The 26,722-nt window shown below is 37.4% G+C and overlaps 1 protein-coding gene across 1 annotated transcript in view; it reads right to left on the bottom strand.

Moving 5' to 3' along the window:
* Window positions 1–10,387: 10,387 nt before the first annotated feature.
* PELI1 (pellino E3 ubiquitin protein ligase 1) overlaps window positions 10,388–26,722 on the bottom strand; it is a 56,458-nt gene continuing 40,123 nt past the window's right edge. The window contains exons 2-7 of the mRNA XM_047781941.1: window positions 23,474–23,613; window positions 20,584–20,713; window positions 16,413–16,514; window positions 13,649–13,846; window positions 13,371–13,559; window positions 10,388–12,813 (exon numbers count right to left, since the gene is read on the bottom strand). Of these exons, the coding sequence (XP_047637897.1) occupies window positions 12,247–12,813; window positions 13,371–13,559; window positions 13,649–13,846; window positions 16,413–16,514; window positions 20,584–20,713; window positions 23,474–23,544 (1,257 nt within the window). The 5' untranslated portion in view covers window positions 23,545–23,613 and the 3' untranslated portion in view covers window positions 10,388–12,246. The remainder of the gene's footprint in view (window positions 12,814–13,370; window positions 13,560–13,648; window positions 13,847–16,412; window positions 16,515–20,583; window positions 20,714–23,473; window positions 23,614–26,722) is intronic.

Genomic DNA, 26,722 nt, shown 5'->3' with positions numbered 1-26,722 from the left:
GTTTTTCTCCATGAGAAAACAAGCAGTCCAGAAAGGAGATCAAATTTTAAATCGAATAGCAAACCAACTCCACTATCTCCAATTTCATTTAGAGAACTGATCTGCTGGAATCTCACAAAAGCATGGCATTACCTTGCTGGCACCCACATAAGTTTAGTTTGCTTAGATACAACACCAGAAAACACAAAGCAAACGCTGGTATTTCAGAAATGCTGTGTTGGCTGGAAGCGAACCATGCAAACGGAAGCAAACGGAAGAGGGCCTTTAGTCGGTGTGTCCTTGCCCGTCAGGAAGATGATGTTGTCACCGTATAAGATTCCATTTTGTTTACTTGTACCAAGTTCCCCAAATAAAGACTTCCATTACCTTTCCACAGACAAGAGAAGCTTTAAAGAAATAAAGCCACAAGATAGATTTTTCTGGAAATGTTCTTAAAGAGATGTGAGCTTCTCGTCGTATATAAATCTTCTCTAGAAAATGCTGGGTTCTGTGGTTACAAGTGTACTTACAAATCAGACCAAGGGTATTTGCGGATCCAGATGGTTAATTGGTGGCTCAAAGTGTCAGTCATAATGAGCAATGAAAATGATAAAAGTTTATGTTATAGTCTCAGACTGAAAATTTAAGCTAATACATATTATATCAATTCTTTTGGGGGAGGGCAGGGGGTACATACGGTGACCTATGCCACAGCTGTGGCAATATTGGATCCTTAACCCATTGTCCCACAGCAGGAACTCCATGTTATTCAATTCTTTACAGAGACTCATGTCTCTCCCATTTCCTAGTGTATTTCATTGGTAAGCAAGCATAATTCATCATAAGGAAGGAATGCATCAAAAGATTAAGACTGACTTTCTATTTGAATTCCCATTACAACCAAGCATATTTGAAGATCGAAAAGATGTTCAAACCGGTGTCATGGGTCAACATATAATTAAATTCCAACACAGGCTCTTAGAGACAGTTCCTTTGGAATTTGCTGTTAGGGAATTTGACATGTTAGGTCACTGCTCTGAACTCTTTTCTCCAAACTATATCCTTCCAGAGGTGTTTGAGCTATGAATAATTTGGAATATCCTTTCCATGAGCCATTGAATGATTAAAAAGGTTCTTAGACTAAAGATAGCTTTATACTTCATTTAAGATTCTTTGACTTTGTTGTATTTCAATGAAGCTACTGAACTCTCCAAATGAAGAGGCCATAAATGTATTAGTTTGGGACCATCCGCTGGTACAAGTCTAGTTCCAAATGTAGGACCAGAGCCAAAGTCCTAAAGAACTAAGATGAAGTAAAACGAATATTAATCAATTGATGCCAGAGGGTTGAATGTTCTTATTCCCATAGCATAACAGGTGAATGAGCTTTATGACCACAGACAGAGTCAAGGAGTTAAACAGAAAAGTATGTTACAAAATTACAGGAAATGCTGCCTTTAATATAACTAGATCCTCTCCAAAGGGGACTGTATTATCTTGACATTGTTCTTACTCAGTCACTAGTTTATTTATAATGAATAACTGCCCATTGTTATCGACTCTGATAAAAGAACATCTAAGGAGTGGTACCTGAGGCCAGACTAGATTAAGGCTTGGACTCATGCCTTGTCTAAAGAATTCCTTGTGTTTGTGAAATTCCACCCAGAAACATTTTCAATGGTTCTTTTGTATTTAAAGAGGAATTAAAGCACTTTGGTAAATAAATATGGCCATATTTGAAGTCAGTAGCAAAAATGAAACCATAAAAGCACCTTCAAACAAACTCTTGATTCTTAACTCTCAAACTTTAAAAATCCTATAGCACACACCAAAGCAGTAAACATTCTTTTAGTGTGTTTTCTGTGAAAGGCCACATCCCAAGAGTAGTATCTTTGACTTTCACTTCATCACATCGCAGCTATCATTTCACAGTTATAGTACCTGTTACCTCTGCAACTAGGTATCAACTTTGCATAGTCCACCTGACTCAGAGCTTCTTGCCACGGTTGAGTTCTTTGAATAAAATCAATCAAAAATATAATTAACATTTGCATTCATGTAGTGTGACTAATACAGCAATTATACTAACAAACTTGTCAGAATTTACACCCTCAAGTGAACGCTGTTTTCTTTCAAAAAGTCATCTTGAGCAGCTATACATATTCCAAGATTGGGAGCAGGTGTTTGAGGTGTGTGAGGTGGGGCAGTTGGGGTGGGGGAGAAACTGATTGAGACAGAGGTGGTGATGGTGAGGGAGGAATCCAAGTAACCCCTGTCTCTGGATGTTATGATTCTTTTCTATAATTTCCACACCTATACATTCAGATAATTACGATGGTTTCTCTGGTGGGGGCTACAAGTTCTCTAACTTCCCACTCCCACCCCCAATTCCTGCGCAAATTCAACTTTGGAAGTAATTACCTTAGGGATCCTTATGTGTAACCGAGACCCACAGTGGGGAATTCCTCCCATTATCCACCTCAGCTGACAGCGGAGCCCATCCCTGTTTTGGGAGCTCTTACCTGCTAAAGATGTCTGACAACCATCCTGTGATAGTCCTTCTCTTATGCCTGTGCATCAAGTCCAATTTAACTCACTCTCCAGCTAGAGATCTGCCCCTCATAATTCAAAATTTAGACAACTTTATGGGCACTTGGGACTTCGGGTTCAGTTTGCTATTATTGTTACATTATGGATTAAGAAAATTTTGGAGTTGCTTGACAACTGTAATTTAAATATTTTTAACATTTTTAACAGTATAACCACCATTTCAAATAACTTATTTTCCAAAAGTCAAATGACAAAGAAGCCTGGAAGTGAAAGGTATCTGACTGTTTTGCATTGTTGCAGAGGTGCAGTATGCAAAACAATTGTGATAAATTCACAATAAATAGAAAAGTAAAATAAGAGCCTCATCACTGAGTGAGCACTCCTATTGGTTGAAGGATTCTCGTAGGGACCAAAGGGCTGCAAGTCAAACTATTAGTCAACTCTTGATTCTCTTTTCCTACTCGTGTCTATCATTTCCTAACTAGGTAGCTTTTTTTCTTTAGTCTTTTTAGGTCTGCACCAGCGGTATATGGAAGTTCCCAGGCTAGGGGTCAAATTGCAGCTGTAGTCCCTGGCCTTTACCCCAGCCACAGCTATGCCAGATCAGAGCCGAGCCGTATCTGTGACCTACCCCGCAGCTCACGGCAAGGTCAGATCCTTAATCCACGGAGTGAAGCCAGGGATCGAATCCGCATCCCCATGGATACTAGTCGGGTTCTTAACCTGCTGAGCCACAACAGGAACTCCACTAGGTTGCCTTTTAATGAAAAGAATCTTGAAGCAGACTGTCCCCCGCATTTGGGAACCACTGTTTATATAACAATGAGAGTTGATGTTTCAGCTCTGCTGAAACTTTAAATTTAAAAACAGGAGTTCCTGTCATGGCGCAGAAGAAAAGAATCTGACTAGGAACCGTGAGGTTGTAGGTTTGACCCCTGGTCTCGCTCAGTGGGTTAAGGATCTGGCGTTGCTGTGAGCTGTGGTGTAGGTCACAGACATGGCTCGGATTCTGCGTTGCTGTGGCTCTGGCATAGGCTGGCAGCTGTAGCTGTGATTTGACCCCTACTCTGGGAACCTCCATGTGCCATGGGTGTGGCTCTAAAAAGCAAAATAAATAAATAAAAAATAAATAACTAAATTTAAAAATAAAAAACAACTCTTCAATAAGTGGTTCTGGGAAAACTGGACAGCTACATGTAAAAAAATAAAATTAGAACATTCTCTAACATCACAAGCAAAAATAAACTCAAATGGATTAAAGACCTAAATATAAGACTGGATATTATAAAACTAGAGGAAAATATAAGCAGAAGACTTGGACATAAACTGCAGCAATATCTTTTTGGATTCATCTCCTAGAGTAATGGAAATAAAAACAGGAATAAGCAAATGTGACCTAATTAAACTTAAAAGCCTTCGCACAGCAAAGGAAACCATAAACAAAACAAAAAGACAATCCACAGAATGGGAGAAAATATTTGCAAATGATGTGACTGACAAGGGATTAATCTCCAAAGTATACAAACAACTTATATAGCTCAATGTCACAAAAACAAACAACCCAATCAAAAAATGGGCAGAAGATCTAAACAGACATATCTCCAAAGGAGATATACAAACAGCCCCAAAGCATAAAAATATGCTCAACATTGCTAATTATTAGAAAAATGAAACTCAAAACTCAATGAGTTATCACCTCACACCAGTCAGAATGGCTATCACTATTAAGACTATAAACAATAAATGCTGGAGAGGGTATGGAAAAAAAGGAACTGGTGCAGCCACTATGAAGAACAGCATGGAGGGTCCTTAACCAAAAATAGAACTACCATATGATCCTGTATTCCACTCCTGGGTATATATCTGGAGAAAATAATTCAAAAATATACATGTAACCCAGGGTTCACTGCAGCAGGATTTACAACAGCCAAGAAATGGAAGCAACCTAAATACCCACTGACAGATGAATTGATAAAAGATGTGCTATATTTATACAATGGAATATTAGCCATAAAAGGAATTAAATAATGCCACCTGCAGCAACATGGAAGGACCTAGAGATTACCATAGCAAGTGAAGTAAGCCAAACAAAGATAAATATGATGATATTGCTTATATGTGGAATCTAAAAAAAAAATGATAAACTCATATGCAAAACAGACCCACAGACAAAGAAAACAAACTTATGGTTAACAAAGGAGGAAAAGCAGGGGAGAGGGATAAATTAGGAGTTTGGGATGAACATATACACACCACTATACATAAAATAACCAATAGGGACCTACTGTATAGCACAGAGAGCTATATGTAATATGTAATAACCTACAAGGGAAAAGGATCTGAAAAAATAGATTATATGTATGTAAAACTGAATTACATTGCTGTACACCTGAAACTAATGCAATATTGTAAATCAATTGTATTTCAATAAAAAAGGAATTGGTTCAGTTAGAATGCATAATCTAAAAAAACAAAGAAAAAATGAAGTGCAATGTACTTATCTCTGTTTCAACAAACAAAACATGGGAATTTAACTGAATCTTTGTGACTCAAGTTCATGAAAATCTAGAATATTAGAGGACACAGGGAACCAAGGTTCTAGTACCAGATTTATCAATCAGTAAGCTACTACGTAACAAAGCCTTGGTTTTTCACCTGTAACTTAATTGTCAAGATCCCTTCTAGTTTATATTCTATATTTTTATTAATAGTTATACAGTAACACGATGTAGCACAACTTCAGGAAATACTAAGGTGGGTGGATCTTAATTTCCCTTTCAATCTTGGCTATCTTCATTGCCTTTCCTAACCAATAATAGGCTCCAAACCTTGAATTTCTGGATGACATACTTTCTGGCTATTATTGATATTTCTTCTCTTTTCTCCGGGATAATCCTTCTGTTCTCTTCTGACATCATCCATGGGTTTTCTCATGTCAACCTTCTAATCGTTGTTACTTTTTAGAGTATTTCCACTTCTCCCACTTTTGCCTTTCCAGCCAATGAAAACACATTTTCTGATTAAATAAATGGCTTCTGTAACCTCCATTCTTTGGGTGGTTTCTGTTAATGCTCCTACTCAGACTGTTTTAGTAGCTTAACAGTTCAGAGTTCTAACAGTTTTCTATAATTATGTTAAGAAATAGTTTTTGAGCATCCACATGTGCCAGGCACCATGACAGGCCTTTATCATCTTGGGAAAGAATTCCTTCAACATGTTCCATCATTAAAGTGGGGGAAGCAGCAGATATGACACCAAGAGCACAGGCAAAACAAAACCAAAAATAAACAAGTGGGACACACTAAGAAGCTTCTACACAGCAAAGGAAATAATCAATGGAATGAAAAAGCAACATGTGGAACAGGAGAAAATATTTGCAAAACCATATATATGATAAAGGATTAATCTCCAAAATACATAAGAAACTCACAACTCAATAGTAAAAATAAACTAATAATCTGATTTAAAAATGGGCTAAGGACTTGAATAGGCATTTCTCTAAAGACCATATACAAATGGCCAACAAGTACGTGAAAAAATGCTCAATGTCACTAGTCATCAGAGAAATGCAAATCAAAACCACAGAGCTATCACTTCACAGCTGTCAGGTGGGCTATTAACAAAAAACAAGAGACAGCAAAGTATTGGTGAGGAGGTAGAGAAACTGGAATCCTTGCCCACTGTAGGTGGAAATGTAAAATGGTTGCAGCCACTAAGGAAAGCAGGACTAGCATGTGATTCAGCAAGCCCATTTCTGGGCATTATCCAAAAGAACAGGAATCAGTATCTTGAAGAGATATTAGCAACCCCTTGTTCATTACAGCACTAGTCACAGGAGTCAAGAAGTAAAACCACCTATATGTTTGACAGATAAATGGATAAATGTGTCTATTTATACTCATACATACACATTACATATATCCACAAGACACACACTGGAATACTACTCAGTCTTAAAAAAGAAGGAAATTCTGCAATACATGGATGAACTTTGAAGACATTACGCTAAATGAAATAAGTGAGTCAAAGAAAGACAAACACTGCATGACAAATACTTAAATGAAAGAATGACATTGCTTCCTGAATGTGAATCTCTCTGGTTGCAGAACCAGAAGTGACTGAGTTTCTGCAGCAGAGGATTTGTTGCTACTTCCCAGGCAGCTGCATGGATCTTGTAACTGATCACGTTCGCCTACTGAATAACCTACTAAACACCTTTGCATTATATTTATTTGTGACTCACTTTTAAAAAGTTCCAGGCCTTCGTTAAATCTATTTGTGTACTCATGTCACTTACGGTTCTCATTTTACTACAAGGCCCAAATCTTTTTTTTCTCTTTTGCTTTTCAAAAAAAGTTTTACTATTGATGTTTAATATTCTTAATTATAATTTTTATAAGCCACCTTAAATTATTTTTGAAAAATTATTTAAAATTGACTATAAGATACTTCAAATTCCATTAAAAAGTGTGTGTGTGGCGGGGGGGGGGAGACAGCAAAATGTGGTGACTGTGTACACAGGTATGGAGCAAGACACCCAAGGTTCAAATTTTGAGCCCTCCAGTTATGAGCCATGTGAAACTTGGGTAAATTACTAGACATTGCTGAGCCTGGTTTCTATTGTAAAATAGAGACAACAGAGCCTATCTCATAGGATTATTTTGAGTTTTAAATAATATCAGTGATATAGTTAGGTGATACTTTTTAAACAGTGCTCGACACACAGCAAACACTCAAATATTAGCTGTGAGGAATTTTAGGCTATAGTTTAACACACATAGCTGGGTTTATAATCTAATGTCAGCCTAAACAAACCAGCATTCCCATCATATCGTCTAACAGAATGTTTGGACATGACATCTTATAATGATAACTAGGAAAATACTTTTGATCTTCTTTACTGCATTTTCTGCTGACAATATTATCAAATACAGGCATATTTCCTTACAGGAAGCTGAATATTAAAATCTGGACTTTTAAAATAGGTTTAAGAATTCTTTGCTTTCCATTAACATTTAAATATGAAAATTTTTTAAAACCAAACACAACTGTGCTCTGCCATTGCCAGAGAGGATCTGAAGCAGCAAAACATGAAACTTCAATACAACTGAGAACTTTCTTTAAAAAAAGGTAAGAGCAAAGGAAAAAGGTGTATATGAGTGGGAAGGGAGAGAAACTGTACCATGTTGGCTGAAGGAAATTACTGCAGTTGAAAATAGGACTTCCATTTCCTCAGAGAGCAGCCAAAGCAAAGAAAGAAACATGAGAGGTATCCCAACTCTCCATTTCAATGAAAGGAAGCTGGCCATTCATCAGGAGGAATGCTTTTTTGTTTCTAAACTAGCATAGGGTACGTGGAGAACACGGATCCAAATTAAGCAATTTAAAAGACAAAAGTAGAGACGGTTTTTGGTCAATATCTTGTCTAAGAGGAGTCTCAATCTCACGTCCATGACTAAGTTCCACCATACCCCCCCACCGCAAAAAACAAAAACAAAAAAACAAAAAACCCTGTTCTCAGAATCTTCTCTACTTCATCAGATGATAATCCGACACTTCTGGTTACTCAGGCTAAGTAAGCCAAGTCATCCTTGACTTCTCTTCCTTCTTTCATACTCCATATCTGATCTGCCAGCAGATACTGTCAGTTTTACCTTCAAAACATAACCAGATACTGGTTACTCCTCAAAGCTCCATCACACCCACTTTGACCTAAGTCACCATCATTTCTTCCCAGGATTACTGCCAACGTCTCCAAACAGGCCTCCTGCTCCACGTCAGTCTATTTGGATCCTACTAAAATTGAAGTCTGATCATGTCATTTCTCTGCTCAAAATCCTTTTACAGGACCAGCATCTCACTCAGAATTAAAGCCAAAATTCTCAGGAAACCCTCTAAGATCTAGTTTTCATCCCCGTGCCCCACACCCTGTCACTTTACCTCTTGGACTCCTCCTATTATTACACCACATGGTCACACTGGCCTTTTTGCTGTTATAGACATATTCTAAGCATGCCTCTGTTGTCAGGACCCTCGTAATCACTGTTTCCTCTGCCTAATGGTGTCAGAATGGCCCAATGTCAAAGGTGCCAGACTCAAGCTTCTGCTTCCCTCTGCCTAAATGAATGTTCTTCTCCTTCGGTTCCTTCAGATCTTTAGCTCCTTTTGCCATCCTGTTTAATATTGCAAACACTCCACACATTCGCACATACCACATTTCGTATCTCTTTTCTGCTTTTTTGATCCCTTCAGCACCATTCATTATCTTTCATACTGTACCTTTTAATTTTCTCAAATTCACTTCCATTTTTCCCACTAGAATATAAATCCTATGAAGGCAAGGTTTTTTTTTTTGTCCCCCTCCCCCCCATTATATCACCCAGTGTTTAGAATGGCTTGGTGCACAGTGGATATTCAAATATCTGTTGTAAGCATGTCTATGTAAAATTTGAGAGCATGGCCTTAAAGCATACTTATACGAGTAATTCTGAAAGTGGGAATAGGAGATGGAATATAATTCAGTCATATAGTATTTTGGTGATCTGATTTGCTACAGGGTTAATGCTTAGAACCATCTTATAAACCAAAGAATGGATGACAGATCTCTCACCCAGTGACCTCTGAATTGGGGTAGCAGAAGATGATCCCTTGGGTTAAGGGGCCAACATGACGGAATTAGATTATCTCATAAACTTAAAGAAATAAGAGATGCACTTTCATTGTTGCCCTCACTTAGATTATATGTCAGAAGGTCATGCATCGTACATGGTTCTTGGGGTCCTGGAGAGTGTAGTGGGAGTACTCATGTTAGATGTAATTATATATCTACATTATTACTCCTATCCTGTTTCACATGTACTAGAGTATTTTTATATGATGAAAGTAAGCAATCACAGCTTCAAGAAGATAGCCTTGGTGAAAGATTTCTCTTTCTAGATATTTACCCTGTCTTGTTTCCTGACCCTAACATTCTGGATGAAGGGAAATTTAATTCCCTGTACAAATTAAGGAACATTTAGATATTAAGATCACTCTGATAGGAGTTCCAGTTGTGGCTCAGCAGAAATGAATCTGACTAGTATCCATGAGGACACAGGTTCAATCCTGGCCTTGCTCAGTGGGTTAAGGATCCAGTGTTGCTGTGAGCTGTGATGTAGGTTGCAGACGTGGCTTGGATCTGGCATTGCTGTGGCTGGGGCATAGGCTGGTTGCTACAGCTCCAATTCGACCCCCAGCCTGGGATCCTCCATATGTCATGGGTGCAGCCTTAAAAGACAGGACAAAAAAAAAAAAAAAATCACTCTGATAAAAGAATTAAGTGATAAAGTTACCTTTCTTGAGAATGCACTTAGAATACTGACATTCCCTTCATAAAACTGTGTAAAAGTATTCCATTAGGCATTGGCAAAATGACAAATTAAAATGCTTGAACAGAAAAACATCTTATGATTTAAATTATCTGAGTTTTCAAAACTTAAATTTGATTGAAAATGAACCAGATTTTTCTCAGTTGGTAAGAGGAAATTTAGGCTCATTGGGAAGAAGCTGAACCTCTTATGATCACTAAGGCACTATGTAAACAGTCTACTATGCAACTTTCAAAGAGCCAACTCTACAACAGGGCTTAACTCAGAAAAAGCCTCAATTATTCAACCACTAAAGAAGTTTCCTTATTAATAAGGTAGAGATGCTTTTCCAAGAGAACCAGAGATTCAAAGTGTGACATTAAATGCAAACTCCTCCTCTATTTCAAGAGAATATTTTTGGAGAGTGGGCTAGGTTTGTCCACAAGTTTTCACTTCTGGTTTCCCATTCTCAGCGATGCAAAAATGAACTCACAGAGACAAATTCAAGTATCTATTTTGAAAAGTATTTACTTAGTTTGAATAAATTAATTGCAAATAAAAATTAGCTACAATATATAGCCAGAATAGAAATGACTAGAACAAATACAACACAGGACTTGATTTCCTTGCATTAGTCACAAAGCATGTGACAATCTGGAAAACTTCAAAATCAATTATATTTCTTTGAAAAAGGGGTAACAGCAGTTACTGATACATCACAACTAGTCAACTTATAATACAAGTTTCCTGACATGCATTTCCTGAGTGAACCCAAATGATCATTTTTTTCTTGAAAAAACAAGGAAATTTTGACAAGTTGAAGTAAAATAAAATAGTTCATGACTTCTAAGCAACAGATTTTGACTTTTTTAAAAACTAAAGAAACTTCAGAACAGAACAGCATTGTAATAGGATAAATTAAAGCTATGCTACCATATACAAAAATTTGCTAGTCAATTAAGTACTATACAACTTTTTGAACTAAAGGAAAATAAATCAAAAGATTAAAAAATATGATTCTAATCTAAAAGGGTACTGATTTCTACAAGTGTCACAAAGGGTTTGATGTAGTGCAACTGTCTATACTTTCCTGGTGGTGTGTTTAAAAAAGGGGGGGGGGAGGGGAGAAAGAAGAAATGTTTTCTTGCTTCTGAAAGCAAAGAACTTATTGGAATTAGAGAATAAACTGACCATGCAAGTGTGTCCTTCCACTTGGCTGTCACGGGTGCTCATCTGCCAACCATACATTTCCTTGAGTCCCACTGTGGCAACTCTATTAGGATTGAAGCCCACAGTTAAGGCTGGTCTGTTAGATTAAAAACAAAAGAGCATTGTCGTCTTTTGACCCTTTATATCTCTCTAAATGTCTTCACACCTGGATAAAGCCAAATACAGGACAGTAAATTAATTAAGCATTTTTTTTTTTTAAAGCACATCAAGTCACTCTCCTTGTTAATTTATGCTTTTTCTCGTGGGAATGATTTTTTTTCCCTAGAAACAGTGAACAGATGAACCACAGTTTATATCTAAAAAATAAACTTGCCAAATGTTGCCAATACTAAAAACAGATTAGTTATTGTGGGAGAAAAATAGATAATCTAGATTAAATTGCATATTCAAAGGAGCATATAAAATGTTTCTTAGCATTAAATTTTTGTTATAGTACTACACTCGGGAGAAACATTAAGGAAAAAAATCCCGATTATCATCAATGCGGTTAAAAACAAACACTTCTTACACAATGGTAATTAATATGAATTTGGTTTTACAAAGTATTCTAACTTACCAAATTTCATACTTAAGTGGGGGTGGGGAGAGAGGCTCTCTTGTCCATCTTCCTAACCTTGCAAATCCTTGAGCTATGCTTGCTAAACTACCATTCACACCAAGAGTGTGAGACCATCGTCACCATGCTACTCTACCAAGAACATTCTAAGATAGTTTCTATAATTAAGATAAATAGAAAAAAGTTAATATACATGTTGCTGTATTTTACAATGTTTGCAACAAACTGTAAACTAACATAGTTTGAACCAACAATACCCTCAGTTATACAAAACAATTTTTCAACACTGAGGATGGGTGATTCAAAAACACTAAAATGAAGGCATCAAATTAGACTGTTTTTTTCTCCTCAAAATATATTTTCAAAACTCAGAATTCGTAAGTCTGCTTTTTCGGAAATCCCTTTGCTTGAGTTTCGCAGATTTTTGCTCAGAAATCGCTACTGTTTATTACAAATGCTTAAAAAAATTCTTCATCTTAATGCAAATGACCAGAGCAGAAAAACTTGTGATGTGGACAACAGGTTGGAAAACCCAAATCACTTAGCTTATAAATTTATAATGCAGTCCTGGAGGACAAGAGTCTGTTAGTCCAGAGGTCCTTGGAAAATGAGTCTGATGTAGCCTTGTTCACCAGCCAACTGATGTGCACAAAAGGGACAGGCTGCATGGAAAGTGTGAGTACCATGAGGAAGCGGGATCTGGGACCAATAGGCAGTTGTCTTCTCTGAACACACATGCCCACAGGGGCTAAACGCATGGGTTGGAGGGCCGGCGTCCACATAAAATCCAGCTTCACATCCAAGCCACAGAGGGACATAGGGACCAACAGACCTACACATAGGACATTCACGATCTTTTCCATCACGTTCTTCTTTGTTTCCCCAGTTATGATAGCCATGCACATGGCCACAGTTTAGATACACCCATGGTTGTTTTTCATCAACAACATCTTTCCTCTTCATACTAGGAAATGCTAGTGTGTTGAACCCTACAGGGCACTGAGGTCGTGCTGCATTGATTTCCTGTCTTAAAGCTTCCAGATGCTTCACTGTAGGAGTGTGGGAAAGGCCTTCTGCAGTACGCCACAGCAATGTTGCACCACAGAGGTCAATTAATGAGCCATCTTGAAGTTGATTGGTTTCAATTTCCACCTAGAGGAAACAAGAATCAAAAAACATTCACCACTGAGTTTTGGATACTTACACAAGAGTTTTGGTCTTATGTACTCCTTACTCAAGAATCGAGACTTCCTCTGGTTGTTTATTCAAGAAATTCTAATGGTAGCCATGAAAAATACAAGTTTGAAAATCAAGGATAAAACGCTGAGCAGCAACATACTTCTTTTCAGCCTTATAGTAAAGACTACTTATGATCAAAACACCTGGCTAATCAGTAAGTTTATTATTTCCAAATGGGTAAGTATCCTGTCAAAGATATTCAAAAACAAGTAGAAAATACAGAGTGCTGTTTAATTTGGGAAAGCTTAGATTTTAAAATACATTAACATAATACAGAAGAAGGATAAAAAGAATCTCCTAACTGAGACACTAAGATATTATCCTCCTGGTTTAGTATTTGGTAGTCAGCGCTTGATACAGTTAGGACTCTGTGTCAACAAAGGATTTAACAGTTTTTGGAAATACGTAATGCATTCAGTCCAACTTTGAGTTTATTGTAGTTAAATAAGAAGCTCTATGTCCGTACTTACCATTTTTCCTCTCTGCTGAGCTGACCTGGTTTCACGCAGGCTGAATACATTTCCACACACTGATATTTCTCTCCATATTCCAGGCTTGGAGTCTTCTGTGAACCCATTGCGTGGATGCATAACAAGAACACCATTAGTGGTCAAGCCATCCATCTGTCCATCTGATGTCTTCCATTTGGCAGCCTTCTCCTGGGAGGAAAAATAGTGAGCTTCTGTTTATTTTAACTGGGAAAGAGAAGTCATAAAACAATACAACATTTAGGAATAAAGCTTTTTACCCCAAGAAAGATGTTTTTTGATGAGTCAAATCCTGCAGCATAAATCCGTGCTGTAAAGGGGGGATTCCGTTCACATATGATTCTACAGGCAAATCTTGATATGGTGCTTTGCACTGACTGTGTATCAGAGTTACTCTGACTTCCAGGAACTGTATCGGTTACTACAAAATCAATGGGACTTTCAGTCGACCGCCCAATCTAAGGGAAAAAGAAATATCTATAAACCTATTCAGAAGAACACAGTGGAAAATCCATTTAAGAGACAAAGGCATAAAAAGGTGAAATCATCAGGCCTTTGAAATTTCTAATGCTCAAACTTACTGTACTTAACTCTGGGAGCATCTATACCCTTGAAAACTAACCTGTCAGATTTCCTCTGATGTAGTAATCACTTAGAGCACAGAATTAAGGAAATTATGACCCAGAATATAAGAAAACCTCAGGTAATGAAGATTTTAGGATGGCTGAGATTTTTAGGTGGCTGCAGACTTTATCTCTTTGGACAGAAATATATCTATCATGTATTCCTACAGTTTCCTTAAAAGAATATAATGAACATGTAAGTAAATCTTTCATACGTTAAGTAAATCTTTCATGATGACTCCAGGACATTACGCTCTGAATACCATTTGTACTAAACTGAAATGCAGTGATGTCTTCAATAAAGGTGTTGTACAAGAACACCGATCTTTATGTTAAAAGGCTTACACAGCCATGCTCTGAAGTCTTATGTATACTTTACAGATTTTCTTATGTCTTTTTTGTCAGGATGTCAACTACCATTTCTTGCTGTTGGGCATACTTGTCTCTAGAAGTAACCAGTTACTCTAATCTTACTAAGGGCTGAAGAATCAAATACCAAACTTCAAAGAATAAGCATTTCAAAAGATTCTTGGTGACTGCCTAAGGGATTCTCCAGCACAGAAAAGGAATTTCAGTGTGGGAACTTTGTGGCATTCACTTTATATGCCTCCATGTCCTTTTTGTTTTCTTCCTGGTTCTAGGCCCTATTTCAGAGAGACAAGGTTCTCCAAACGAAAGTTCCAGTGGGTGAGGTGTCAGTGTATTAAAAACATCTTCAGAGGTACTAGCCAGTAAAATAAACTAACTTCATTTTGAAAGATTAGTTGAAAATAGGAAATCAGTGGACTAGATGACAAAAGTGACAAGTTCACAGAGTTTTAAAATAAACACTTAGAAATCAGTTCATTAATATATTTGTTATAAAGCAGCACCATAAAAATTAAAAAAAAACATGGTCACTGAGAAAAAATATTGACCCTCTACAAAGAGGACAACTCTTAAAAGTCATTCTTTGCATAGTCGAGCTTTAAGAAATCCTTATATCAGCATGCTTTTAGATAAAACTCTTTATACTTGATAGAAGGACAGAAGTGCTAAAGTCTTAATTTTGTTTGCATAGTTTTAGGGGGAAATTGGTTGATTAACCAATGTAACACGGGGTTTCCCTTTTATTTTTAAGAACATGATATCCGAAAGAAAATGGTCTCAGACCTTTGGAACTAAAAATATTTCCACTCTTCTAAAAAATTCAGCATTCCATGAAAAAGGTTGTGCAGAGAGTGTGACTTTAAAGAAATATGACTACAGCAAAGATGCCTCCAGGCCTTTTCACCTTCAATTAATCTTATAAAAACAAACAAACAAACAAAAAAAAAAAAACAGGAGTTCCGTCATGGTGCAGTGGTTAACAAATCCGACTAGGAACCATGAGGTTGCGGGTTCGCTCCCTGCCCTTGCTCAGTGGGTTAACAATCTGGCATTGCCATGAGCTGTGGTGTAGGTTGCAGATGCGGCTCGGATCCCGCGTTGCTGTGGCTCTGGCGTAGGCCGGTGGCTACAGCTCCGATTCAACCCCTAGCCTGGGAACCTCCATACGCCGCGGGAGCAGCCCAAGAAATAGCAAAAAGACAAAAAATAAAAAATAAATTAAATAAATAAATAAATAAACAAAACCAAAAAGCCATTAGGAAGCAATTAGAAGAGCAACACTATCAGGAACTTTATGTCCTATTTATGTTTGTTTCAAAAAACCCCCTAAGAGTTTATAAAACCCAATTATTAAGGGAGACGATATCATGAATACCATGAATTGTGCTTACATCTTTGGGTCTGGCTATCCTATCATCTATCAGTTTATAAAACCATCAACACTGAGTTAGTACAAAGAATGAGAGAAATAAAAACCTGTACTGCTCCAGGAGCTTTGACCAAATATATGCTGAGAAATAAGTATGACTTCACATATATATATGTGAATAGATAGAAACTGCCTATACTTCAAGTTGCCTAGAGGAGAGTGAGAACAGCAAAAAAAAAATTCATAAATATGTGCAAAGAATCTCTTAGCTTCCTTTTTGGGATAAAATAGCTAACAATAATTATGATAGCTACTAATATTAATAGCTAAGTGTTTACCTGGCAAAGTTCTGGGCACTTTAGAGGTACTAACACATCTAAGCCTTGAGTAGGCATCTGAGGGAAGTTCTATTATCTGCACTTTATAGGAGGAAACTGAGGCAGAGAGTGACTAAGTAATGTTTACCAGTTCTGATTTCAGAGCCCATCTCTTAACCATTCTACACAGACTTCTATACATGAAGTTTAGAAATCAATATACATTTTCATAAAATACATTAAAATATGATAATCCTTAATCTGACCATAGCAAAAGTCACTTACAAAATGTTTTTAACTTTTTTGTTTTTAAGGAAAAAACCTCCAAACTTAGATGTTTTAATACCTGAAACATATCAGTGTTGCTGTCATGAGTATATTCAACCACCACTGTCTGGGCCCGAGATAAGGTATATGATATACTATGCTGGTCCTTGTTGCTTATTGCCTAGGAAAGAAAAGATTAATACCAAAAATTAGCAGGTAGGTCAATCAAATCAGATCTTTTCCTATTTATTACAGATGTGACATATTTTACCCCTGAAATTTAGGGTACAGATAAATAACCACTGCATAACCTCAGTTATGACAGTGGATTCTCAGGTTGAGTGGGGTGCAGAAGAATATAGGCAGATCTTTTTTTTTCTTTTTTTCAGCCACACTATGGAAATTCTAGAGCCAGGGACTGAAGTCCAGTCACAGCTGCGACCTAGGCCACAGCTGTGGCAACGCCAGATCCTTAACCCAATGTGCCCGCCCAGGGATCAAACTCACGCTACCGCAGAGACAACATTGGATCCTTGACCTGTTGTACCACAGCAAGAACTCCAACAGACCTCAGTTTATTACACTTTGCAAATACTGCATTTTTTACAAATTGAAGGTTTGTGACAATTCTGCACTGTCAGATGATGGTTAGCATTTTTTAGCAATAAAATATTTTAAAATTAAGGTATATAATTTTTTAGACATAATCCTTTTAGCATGCTTAGTAGAATACAGCATACTGTAAACATAACTTATATGCACTGGGAAATAAAAAACTTCGTGTGACTTGCTTTATTATGGTGGTCTGGAACTGACCCTGAAACATATCTAAGGTATGCTTGTATTCTGAAACAATTATAGAGTAGGAACATGAGTTCACTGTATAAAAATATTCTAAAATCTGAGTCTCTCTTTTAAGTATTTCAAATAATAAGGTAATCAAAGCCAAATCCCATGTAGAAACTGAAAGCAGTACTCAGTACTGCTCTGATAAAGGAGAAAATACAAAAATTTTGCAAGATAAGAGGAATTTTTTTATTTATTGCTTTTATTGTAGTTTACAATGTGTTAATTTCTGCTGCACAACAAAGTGATTCAGTTATACACACACACATATACACATTTTTAAAAAAAATATTCTTCTCCATTATGGTTTATCATAGGATCTTGACTATAGTTCTCTGGGATACACAGTAGGACCTTGCTATATATTATAGCTTACATCTGCTAACCCCAACCTCCCACTCTATCCCTCCTCCAAACCCCTCCCCCGTGGCAACCACATGTCTGTAAGAGGAATTGCATTTTTAAAGTAACTCAAAGAGGTATAGAGTTAACAAATAAGCAGAATTAACTGGTTACCTAACCATTCTGTGACTCTATAGATGACAAATATTTGCCATATGCTGGGCTAGATACATAAAAATTCATAGAATGATTAAACATACCAAAAGGAAATGGATATACTGCTTACGACTGTACTTCTGACTTACGCTAAACTCAAAACATTGCTAAAAAGAACTTTTCAGTTTTGTTTTCAGGCATTTTCTATGTATATGAGTTGCTGATAAAATCAGAGGGGGAAAAACCTGCACAAAGGAAATGGAAACAGGTTGCATGAAAGGAAAACAGATTAAAAAAAAAAGAAGGAAAACAGACATAAAAAAATGATTGTATGCAGAAAAGAGGCTAAATGAAAACTCTTTCTTAACTAGAATGTTAGCATTATAAAATTTTACTTGGTTTCAATTTGCAGCTAATCTGTAATAGAAAAAGCCTTAAAATAATAGCTTTAAGATAATTTAAGATTGCGAAAATTTCAAATATACAAAGAGAAGAAGCAAATACCTGGGTACTAACTACCCACTTTATTAATCTGACTAATGCCATTTGCTTCGAGTTTTTGAAAAGAAATTAAACTACAGATATAATGAAGGCTGCTTACATGTCCCCCTACTCTCCTCTCCATGGAGGTATCCAACCTCAAGAGTGCAGTGTAGGTCATTCCCATGCATGTACTCAACATGTTTTAGTACACATTTATGTGTTCTTAAACATTACAAAATGGTTCCAAAGGGTTAAAAACCTATAATTACTTTAACTCAGCATTAAGCAGCTGACTTTCCAATGAAATGACTGCTCAGTCTTTTAGAAGTTCATTCTTAATGTTGAAATGGATTTAAAAACACAGGTTTTATGTACTTTGGGATAGTAATCCCTGCTTTGTTTTTTAAACTATTGAGCCTACTCGTAGATTAAGAGTAAGAACTATACGGAGTTCCTGTCGTAGCTCAATGGTTAACGAATCCGACTAGGAATCATGAGGTTGCGGGTTTGATCCCTGACCTTGCTCAGTGGGTTGGGGATCCGGCGTTGTCGTGAGCTGTGGTGTAGGCTGCAGACGTGGCTCAGATCCTGCGTTGCTATGGCTCTGGTGTAGGCCGGTGGCTACAGCTCTGACTCGACCCCTAGCCTGGGAACCTCCATATGCTGCGGGAGCAGCCCAAGAAATGGCAAAAAGACAGAAAGAATAAGAACTATATCAAGTTCTCACTTGACTGGAAAGCAGGGTTTAACTACACTTTCCAGGTGTACACTTCCCAGACTAAACAATTTGTTTTCTCCATGACTTCATTACCGCATTCCTCCAAAATTTAGAGCAAAGAGTCAATCGTTGATCCCTAAGATTCTTGTTGCCTAGTAAAGATGAAAAGGAGCCAACACTGAAAACACTAAGAGCATGACAGTAAAAAATATGAAGAAAAGTACAGAATAGGAAATTACAGAAGTAAGGAGTAGAAAGACTTTCCCTCTGATAGTGGTTCTTGACCAGAGGTAACATTAGTTGTGTAAGGGGCATTTGGAAACACGTAGGTGCATTTTTGGCTGTCGCAATGAATGAGGGCTTAAATGGCATTTACCGGGTAGGGACCAAGAATATTAAATATCCTACGACACGCAGGACAGTCCTGCATAAAGAAAAACTGGCACACCCAAAATGCCAAGAGCACTTCCGTGGGGAAATTCTGGAAAAGAAACTTCTCAGATTGGATCAACAAACCTTTCACTTCCACCACCTGCTTATTATTTATCAGCACATCCCTCTCCGCAAAGGAGCAGAAAGAAAACACCTGAAAGAAATGATTCCTTTTTTACATTCACTAGCTCTCAGGCAGTAAGAGACTGAGACCTACTCAAGGCATGAGGACTCTGTAGATGCCACACTGGATATAAACAAAGCCAAAAATCTAACTCATTTCAGGAATTGGAGCTCTGACATGAAACAAAGCACTATATGCCAATTTCTCTCTCCCGTGTATTTAACATACAAAGATATACATCAGATGGTATAATATTAATGTCCATTCTGGGGCAGCTTAGCTAAAGATATAGGTACTTCCAGAAGTCAAAAAAATTGTGTAATTTTTATTCACTCACCACAGATTCAAATTCAGTCTGTGCTATAAAATTGGAAGTAGAGGAATTCACAGGAAATGTAAAGATATGAAATTCCCACTTATTGTCTATCACTCTAGGAAAAGCCCAAGTTTTCTGAAATGGTGGCCCTGCTCCAGGAGATTTTGGTTGGGAAATAAAAATGGCCCTAGAAGCATTAAAGAGGCCATGAGACTGAGAAGTTATAGACACAAGTGGGTATTTGCTTTCACAGCTATGATTCCATTTAATAAATTATTGAGGTCTACTGTGTTCAAGGCACTATCCTAAAAGCTGTGAGGGTCATAAATAAAAAGTAAATAAAAAACAAGCACATTAACAAAATCTCTGATAAAGACCCTTGGTTAAAAAAAAAATTACCTCATCCAAACATGCTTCTAGTACCTGAATACACATATTATGCACCACATTCCTTGAGCAGCCCAGGTGGGCCGCTCTAGTACCGGTGGGAACGCCCTATTTCCCAGGGCAGACAGCTGCATGGTTTTAAATATTAGATAAAGCCCTGGTCCGCCCAACCCACTTTTTTTTTTTTTTTTTAAAATAAGAAAAGGGACTATTTCCTTCTAATTTCCACCCACAGATCCTGGCTTGTTATAAAAGAAAAAAAAGTCCTATGCCTATCCAGATGACAGCTCTTCAAATATCCTATCTCCAAGGTGTCTTTTCCATCCAAACAAAAGGGAACTTCTAGCAGAGAATGTGACAAGAATGCAATATAAACAACATATACAAGACTTACAAGATTTTCAATATCTCTGAGTTTATTTATTTAGGTTTTTTTTTTTTTTTACCTTTGCAGCCTGAGGAGTACAAGCGATATGCACAGTGCTGGGCTTCACCCCATTTGCCTTGGGTCTTTTAAACAAAGCAAACCTACTTTTCCTCCTTCCTCTGTCGCCGTTTGGGAGAGATCCATTATACCTGATGGGGAGAAAAAAGTTTAGGTGATCTCTTATAAGAACCACACAATTCTAAAAGAAATGTTTTACTTTGTCTTTGAGGATCGATCCCCAGCTAATTATCTATTAGCACATTATGAGTATCTCGAATTAACTTTTAGCAATTGCCGATCCCCAGACCAGCTGCCTAAGGGTAAAACAAAATGAGGTTCTTTCTGGCTACCTTCAAAGTCACAGAGAAGTACCTTTTGGATTACATAGAGCTTTGAATTATATTTTCCTTCCCTTTGTTATTCAAGATAATCAAGAGCTGATTAATGGCATATCTGACTTCTTATGACTCATTCTGGTTTTTTTTTAAAGGTGAATGTTTGCATGTGCTAATACAACCTTTAAAAGTACAATATGATTTGTTTAAAATAGAATCTCCTTTAATTGTAAACTGAACACTTCATAAATAGTTGAACTTTTGAAATAAGGAATTTTTAGACTTAATTGTTAAGTCTCAGCTACTTGCATGTACACATTCACTTTACTTCAACAAAACCTTTCAGACTGAACTGTAACTGAGTAGTAAACATATTTTTATTGTTCAGATCTTATGACCATTTCTCCATGATAACATATATATACCTTAAAGGTAAGCAAGTGAGCAAGGACTGAACTACCAGGAAAAAAGTTTCAAACAAAACATTTGGGTGTTTACTATGTACCAGGCACTAGGGGGTTCTATCCCACACATCTCCTCACATAATCCAGCCTCATAAAAATGCTACAAGATTGGCAGTACTTTCCACTGTTACAGGTTAGGAATTAAGCCATTTTTCAGAGGAATTAAGTTCCCTAGAGGCTCAGAGGAGTTAAGTCATTTTCTGAAGGTCACACAAGTGACACTGGCAAGCCAGAAGTAGAATCCAGGTGTTTTTCATGCTTTTTTCACTTTTTACTGCTTTGTTGCACCATGAACCCTAGCTTAATAATAAACTCTCCTCCCTCGCCTCCCCAAAACATCTTTGATCTGATGGTTTCTCATTGATAGCTGGTTACTCTGGGGGAAATGAGGCAAGGAATGGGAACAACTTTGAGGATGGAAGAGAATATACCTGTAAAACAGCCTACATTAGTGGTTGACAAGGAAGGAAAGGGAGTTTACTCAAAGACCATCAGACATAGAAAATACACTGAACCGCTATAAAGTGTAAAACATTCTGATTTCTATTGGAGAAAGCTCTTGCTAGCCTTGCCAGAAGTTCAAAGCAGCACCCCCAGCTGAAACATGAATTTTGCTATCCTAGGCTGTGTGCCCCACCTCCCCCAGCCCAATGTAGGCTCCTCACTGCCCCTTCACCACTGTCCACCCAGTGCATGGCTACTTCCTCTTCTGGAAATAAGCTCTCTATTCCCACACTATGCTCCTGCAGCTCAATACTCTTTTCTAAGTAGCAATAGCACAAAACTGACAACCTTATTTAGCTTGACTTCTCCTTCTAGAGGGTTAGGAAGAAGCATTATTTGCATTTTAAGACATCAAGTGGAAGATACAGAAATGACCAGTACTGCTAAAGATCAGCTGAGAAACTGCTAGGCTAAAAGAATTTAAATCATAAACTAAATTTTAAATTCTAAGTCTTCAAATGATTCATATTTCCTGCTGAAGAATTTAACTTTGAATAGTTTTTGGTAGTTAAAAACTGTCTGTCATTAATACATCAAAATCTACATGTTATGAAATTATAATATGGTAGTTACTATATAAGTTTATAATCTTTTAAATTGTTTTAGAGAACAAAATTTTATTTAATCTCAAAGGGCCTTAGATGATCTTGTTGAACTGTCATTTTACAGAAGAGGAAACTAAGGCCCGGAATGGGTTAAGTGACTTGCCTCAGGTCATACAGCTAGCAGTTTGGGAATAAGCACTGGAATCTAGGATTCCCTGGCTTCCAGTCATGCTTGAGCCACATTATCTCCTCAGTTTCTTTTCTTTTACTTTCTTATCTGAAACAATGGACACATTCTCACTTAAAGAAGAATTTGTACCAACCTGATTCTAAAGCATGCTGTCATATCTGCTAGAGATGCTTTTTGGGCAGGAGAGAAACAGTAGGGGGAAAGTAAATTTCACAATTTCTAGTTTCTGAGATCTGCAGTAAACAGACTGACAAGTGCGTCTTAATTGTGACACTTGTGGCAAGTTTAGACTGAATCAACTGAAATAATGGATCATCATCAAAGACTGTCTGAGTTGAATGGATGATATTACTTTGGAAGCAAACAAATACCAAAGTTCTGGGCATCAGAATCATTGTATCATCTTGTTTATACACCTCTTTTCTTCAAATACAGGACCATAAACACAAAGCAACAACTACCCTGAGGTAGCTGGAACACATAAATACTAACCTAAATGAAATGACCTAATGGGGCAGGGGATTTTGTTGTAAAGTCAGTTGAGGCAAAATTTTCCCAAGATGAGATAGGGAAGACAAATGGACTGCCTATGTGTAATTAGACAAATACACTGTTCACATCATCTTTAAGGTTTGTCCTTTCTAGGAGTGAGAGTGAGGCAAAGTTGGCACAGTATTTGAGTACTTATAAAAGATGACATAAAAATTAAATTGGAAGAGTTTCTTAATTTGGTAATATTACTCTGTAGCTTGAAATCTTCTTTGGAAGTAGATAGGATATAAATTCCAAAAAAAAAAAGTACTTTTTAAGCTAAATGTCTGAGTTACCATATATTATTCAATTTTATGCTCATCAGACGGAGAAACCTTACCCTAAGACAATGAGTTCACCATATTTTACTGGTGCTTTGGATGGATGATTTTCTTGATCAGGAGAAAACATGAGCTTGGCTGTCTTTCTCAAATCGTTGTTCACTGGTCAGGAGCCTTGGGACACCTTTTGCATTATTTCCTAGAAGGGAAAAGTTTTCATTAATAACATGAACAATGGAGTTCCCACTGTGGCTCAGTGAGTTAAGAATTTGACTGCAGTGGCTCAGGTCACTGTGGAGGCACAAGTTTGCTCCACAGCCCAGTGCAGTGGGTTTAAAGGATCCCATGTTGCTGCAGTTGCAGTGTAAGTCGCAGCTGTGGCTCACATTCAATCCCTGGACCGGGAAGTTCCACATGCTGTGGGTGTGGACATAAAATTAAAAAATAATAATAATATGAACAATGAATCTCAGTTTAAACAAAGGTCTTCTTTTCTAGCCATCCTTGTGAGCACAATATTATGCAAAGTATTACATAATAAAGTATGTGACATTCCCAATAATGGTTATATATTCGTTATAACTAGTTAAATAGATTAAAAATGTAAATCTGAGGACGTCTAGTTCCAGGAAGATGAAGTAGACATAATTTCTGCTAAGTACGACTAAAAACCCTGGACACTGTATATAAAATATAAGAAGACTCTAAAAAGTAGAAAGAAGGCAGACCAACTAGGGACCTCAGAGTCCAAGGAAGACTCAGTGGTAAGTTCTCTGGGTTCTCTTGCCTGATATATCCCAGATGTAGAGCTGAAGAATCCAGCAACCTGGAAGTGCCAAGTGGCAGAGAGAAAAAACAAACACCCAACAAATGTCAAAGGAACAAGAAAAGGGTAGTCTTAGCAAGACAGAAAACTTTTGACAATAACTACTCTACTGCAGCCAAACACCACAGAAAACACTGTGACCCTTCCACTATCCTTACCATCAAAAGCTGAGTGGGAGTCCAGACTTCTACCACATGAGGCCATAATGAAGAGGGCTGACCTCCCTGCCCCGCCCCTGCCACAGGGGGTGTCGGAGCAGGCTAAGGACTTCCACCCCATTGGCTGGTAACATGCCCCCTCCTCTGCCCTAGTAGAGTCAGTGGAGACCACAGGGAGCTTGGACTTCCATCTTGATGCAGCAGTGGTCTACATTCAGGTGTCAATGGAGGCCAAGCAGGGAACCTGGACTTCCATGTCCACCTGGCAGTAACAAGGAGGCTCTCCCTATTTCCCTGATAGAGCAATGTCAGGAAAAAGCCAGGGAAAACAGAAGATATGAATAGTATCCAGAGTGTCAGAACATAATACAAAAATTTCTGTATTTCAAAAGAAAACCATTTATTATTATCAAGAACTAAAAAGAATTAAAACAATGCAAGCAGGTAATCAACAAATACCAAAACTTAGATGATGGAGATATTAGAATTACCTAACAAAGACTTTAAGCCAGTCATGATAAAAATGCTTCAATAATCAATTACAAACATGTTTGGGACAAACCAACAACGACAACAAAAACAGTCTCTGGAAAGAAAGAGAAGACATAAAAAGCTCACTAGACAGGCTCAAACCAGAATGGAAGGGATGTAGTAAAAAATTAGTGAACTTGGAGTTCCCGTCATGGCTCAGTGGTTAATGAATCCAACTAGGAACCATGAGGTTTCGGATTCAATCCCTGGCCTTGCTCAGTGGGCTAAGGATCCGGCATTGCTGTGGCTGTGGTGTAGGCCAGCAGCTACAGCTCTGATTAGACCCCTAGCCTGGGGACCTCCATACGCTGCAGGAACGACCCTAGAAAAAACAAAAATACAAAAACAAACAAACAAACAAACAAAAAAAGGAATTAGTGAACTAGATGACAGAACGTACCCAGTCTGAATAACAGAGAGAAAACAAGACTGGGGGGGGAAAAAAAAAATGAACAGAGCCTCATGGACTTGTGGGGCTACAGCAAAAGATCTAACATTTCTATCAATGGTGCCCAAAATCAAAGGATAGAGTAGAGCTGAAAAAGTACTCCAAGAAATAATGGCAAGAGAAACAAAACCACAGACTCAGGAAGGTGAACGAACCCCATAAAGGGTAAAACTAAAGAAATCTATGCCAAGATACATCATAATTAAACTTTTTTGAAAACTAAAGGCAAAGAAAATATCTTGAAAGCAGTCAGAAACTACACCTTACTTACAGGGGGAAAACAATTAGAATGAGAATAAATTTCCCACCAGAAACTATAAAACCCAGAAGATAGTGGTTTTGTTTTGTTTTATTTTTTCAGGTGCTGAAAGAAAACAACTATCAGGCAGATTCCTAGCAAAAAATGGAAGGGAAATGAGGACCTCCTCAGGTGAGAGAAAATTTAGAGAAATCTGACACCAGTAGATCTAGTCTAATAGAATGGCTAGTGGGAATCTTCTAAACAGAAAATAAATAATACATATTTTTTTTAAAAACCCTGGAACATCAGAAAAGAAGAAATAACATGGTAGCAAAAAATATGGGTAAATAAACTAAGCGTCTTTTCCTTGAATTTTCTACATTAGGTCTGACGGCCAAAGCAAAAAATGTAACACCGCATGATGTAGTTCCAAATGTATGTAAACTAAATATTTAAGGCAATATATATACTGCACTTCTGGGTATTTCTCCCAGAGAAATAAAGACTTATGTTCACACAAATATGTACATAAATGTTCACAGCAGCTTTATTCATAATAGCCCAAAACTGGAATCAACCCAGATGTTCTTTACTGAGTGAATGACTAAGTTGTGGTATATCCATACTATGGAATAGTATTCAGCAATAAAAAGGAAACAACTATTGGCACATTAAACAGCATGGACAGATCTCTAGAGAATTACTAGAGATCTGTCCATGCTGAGTACAAAAAGTTAAGCTCAAATGTTACATAAATGATTCCATTTATATAACATTCTTGAAATGACAAAATTATAGAAATGAAAACAGGTAAGTGATTGCCACAGGTTAAGGAGTGGGTGGAAGCAGGAAGGAAGTGGGTGTTGCTACAAAAAGGCAACAAGAAAGAAACGGTGTGGTGATGGAAATGTTCTGTGTATTTATCAAAGCCAAAACTCCGGCTGAGATATCACCACCGGGGGGGGGGCGAAATGGGTAAAAGGGTACATAGGATCTCTTATTATTTCTTAGAGCTGCATGTGAATCTACAATTACCTCAAAATAAAAAATCTAATTAAAAATATAAATTTGACACAACTATGAAAAACAAAAGACTAGGACTTC

Source organism: Phacochoerus africanus, chromosome 5 (genome assembly GCF_016906955.1).
Source record: "Phacochoerus africanus isolate WHEZ1 chromosome 5, ROS_Pafr_v1, whole genome shotgun sequence".
Lineage (NCBI taxonomy): Eukaryota > Metazoa > Chordata > Mammalia > Artiodactyla > Suidae > Phacochoerus > Phacochoerus africanus.
The sequence above is the reverse complement of the archived record's forward strand: the minus strand, read 5'-3'. Positions and strand labels throughout refer to the sequence as shown.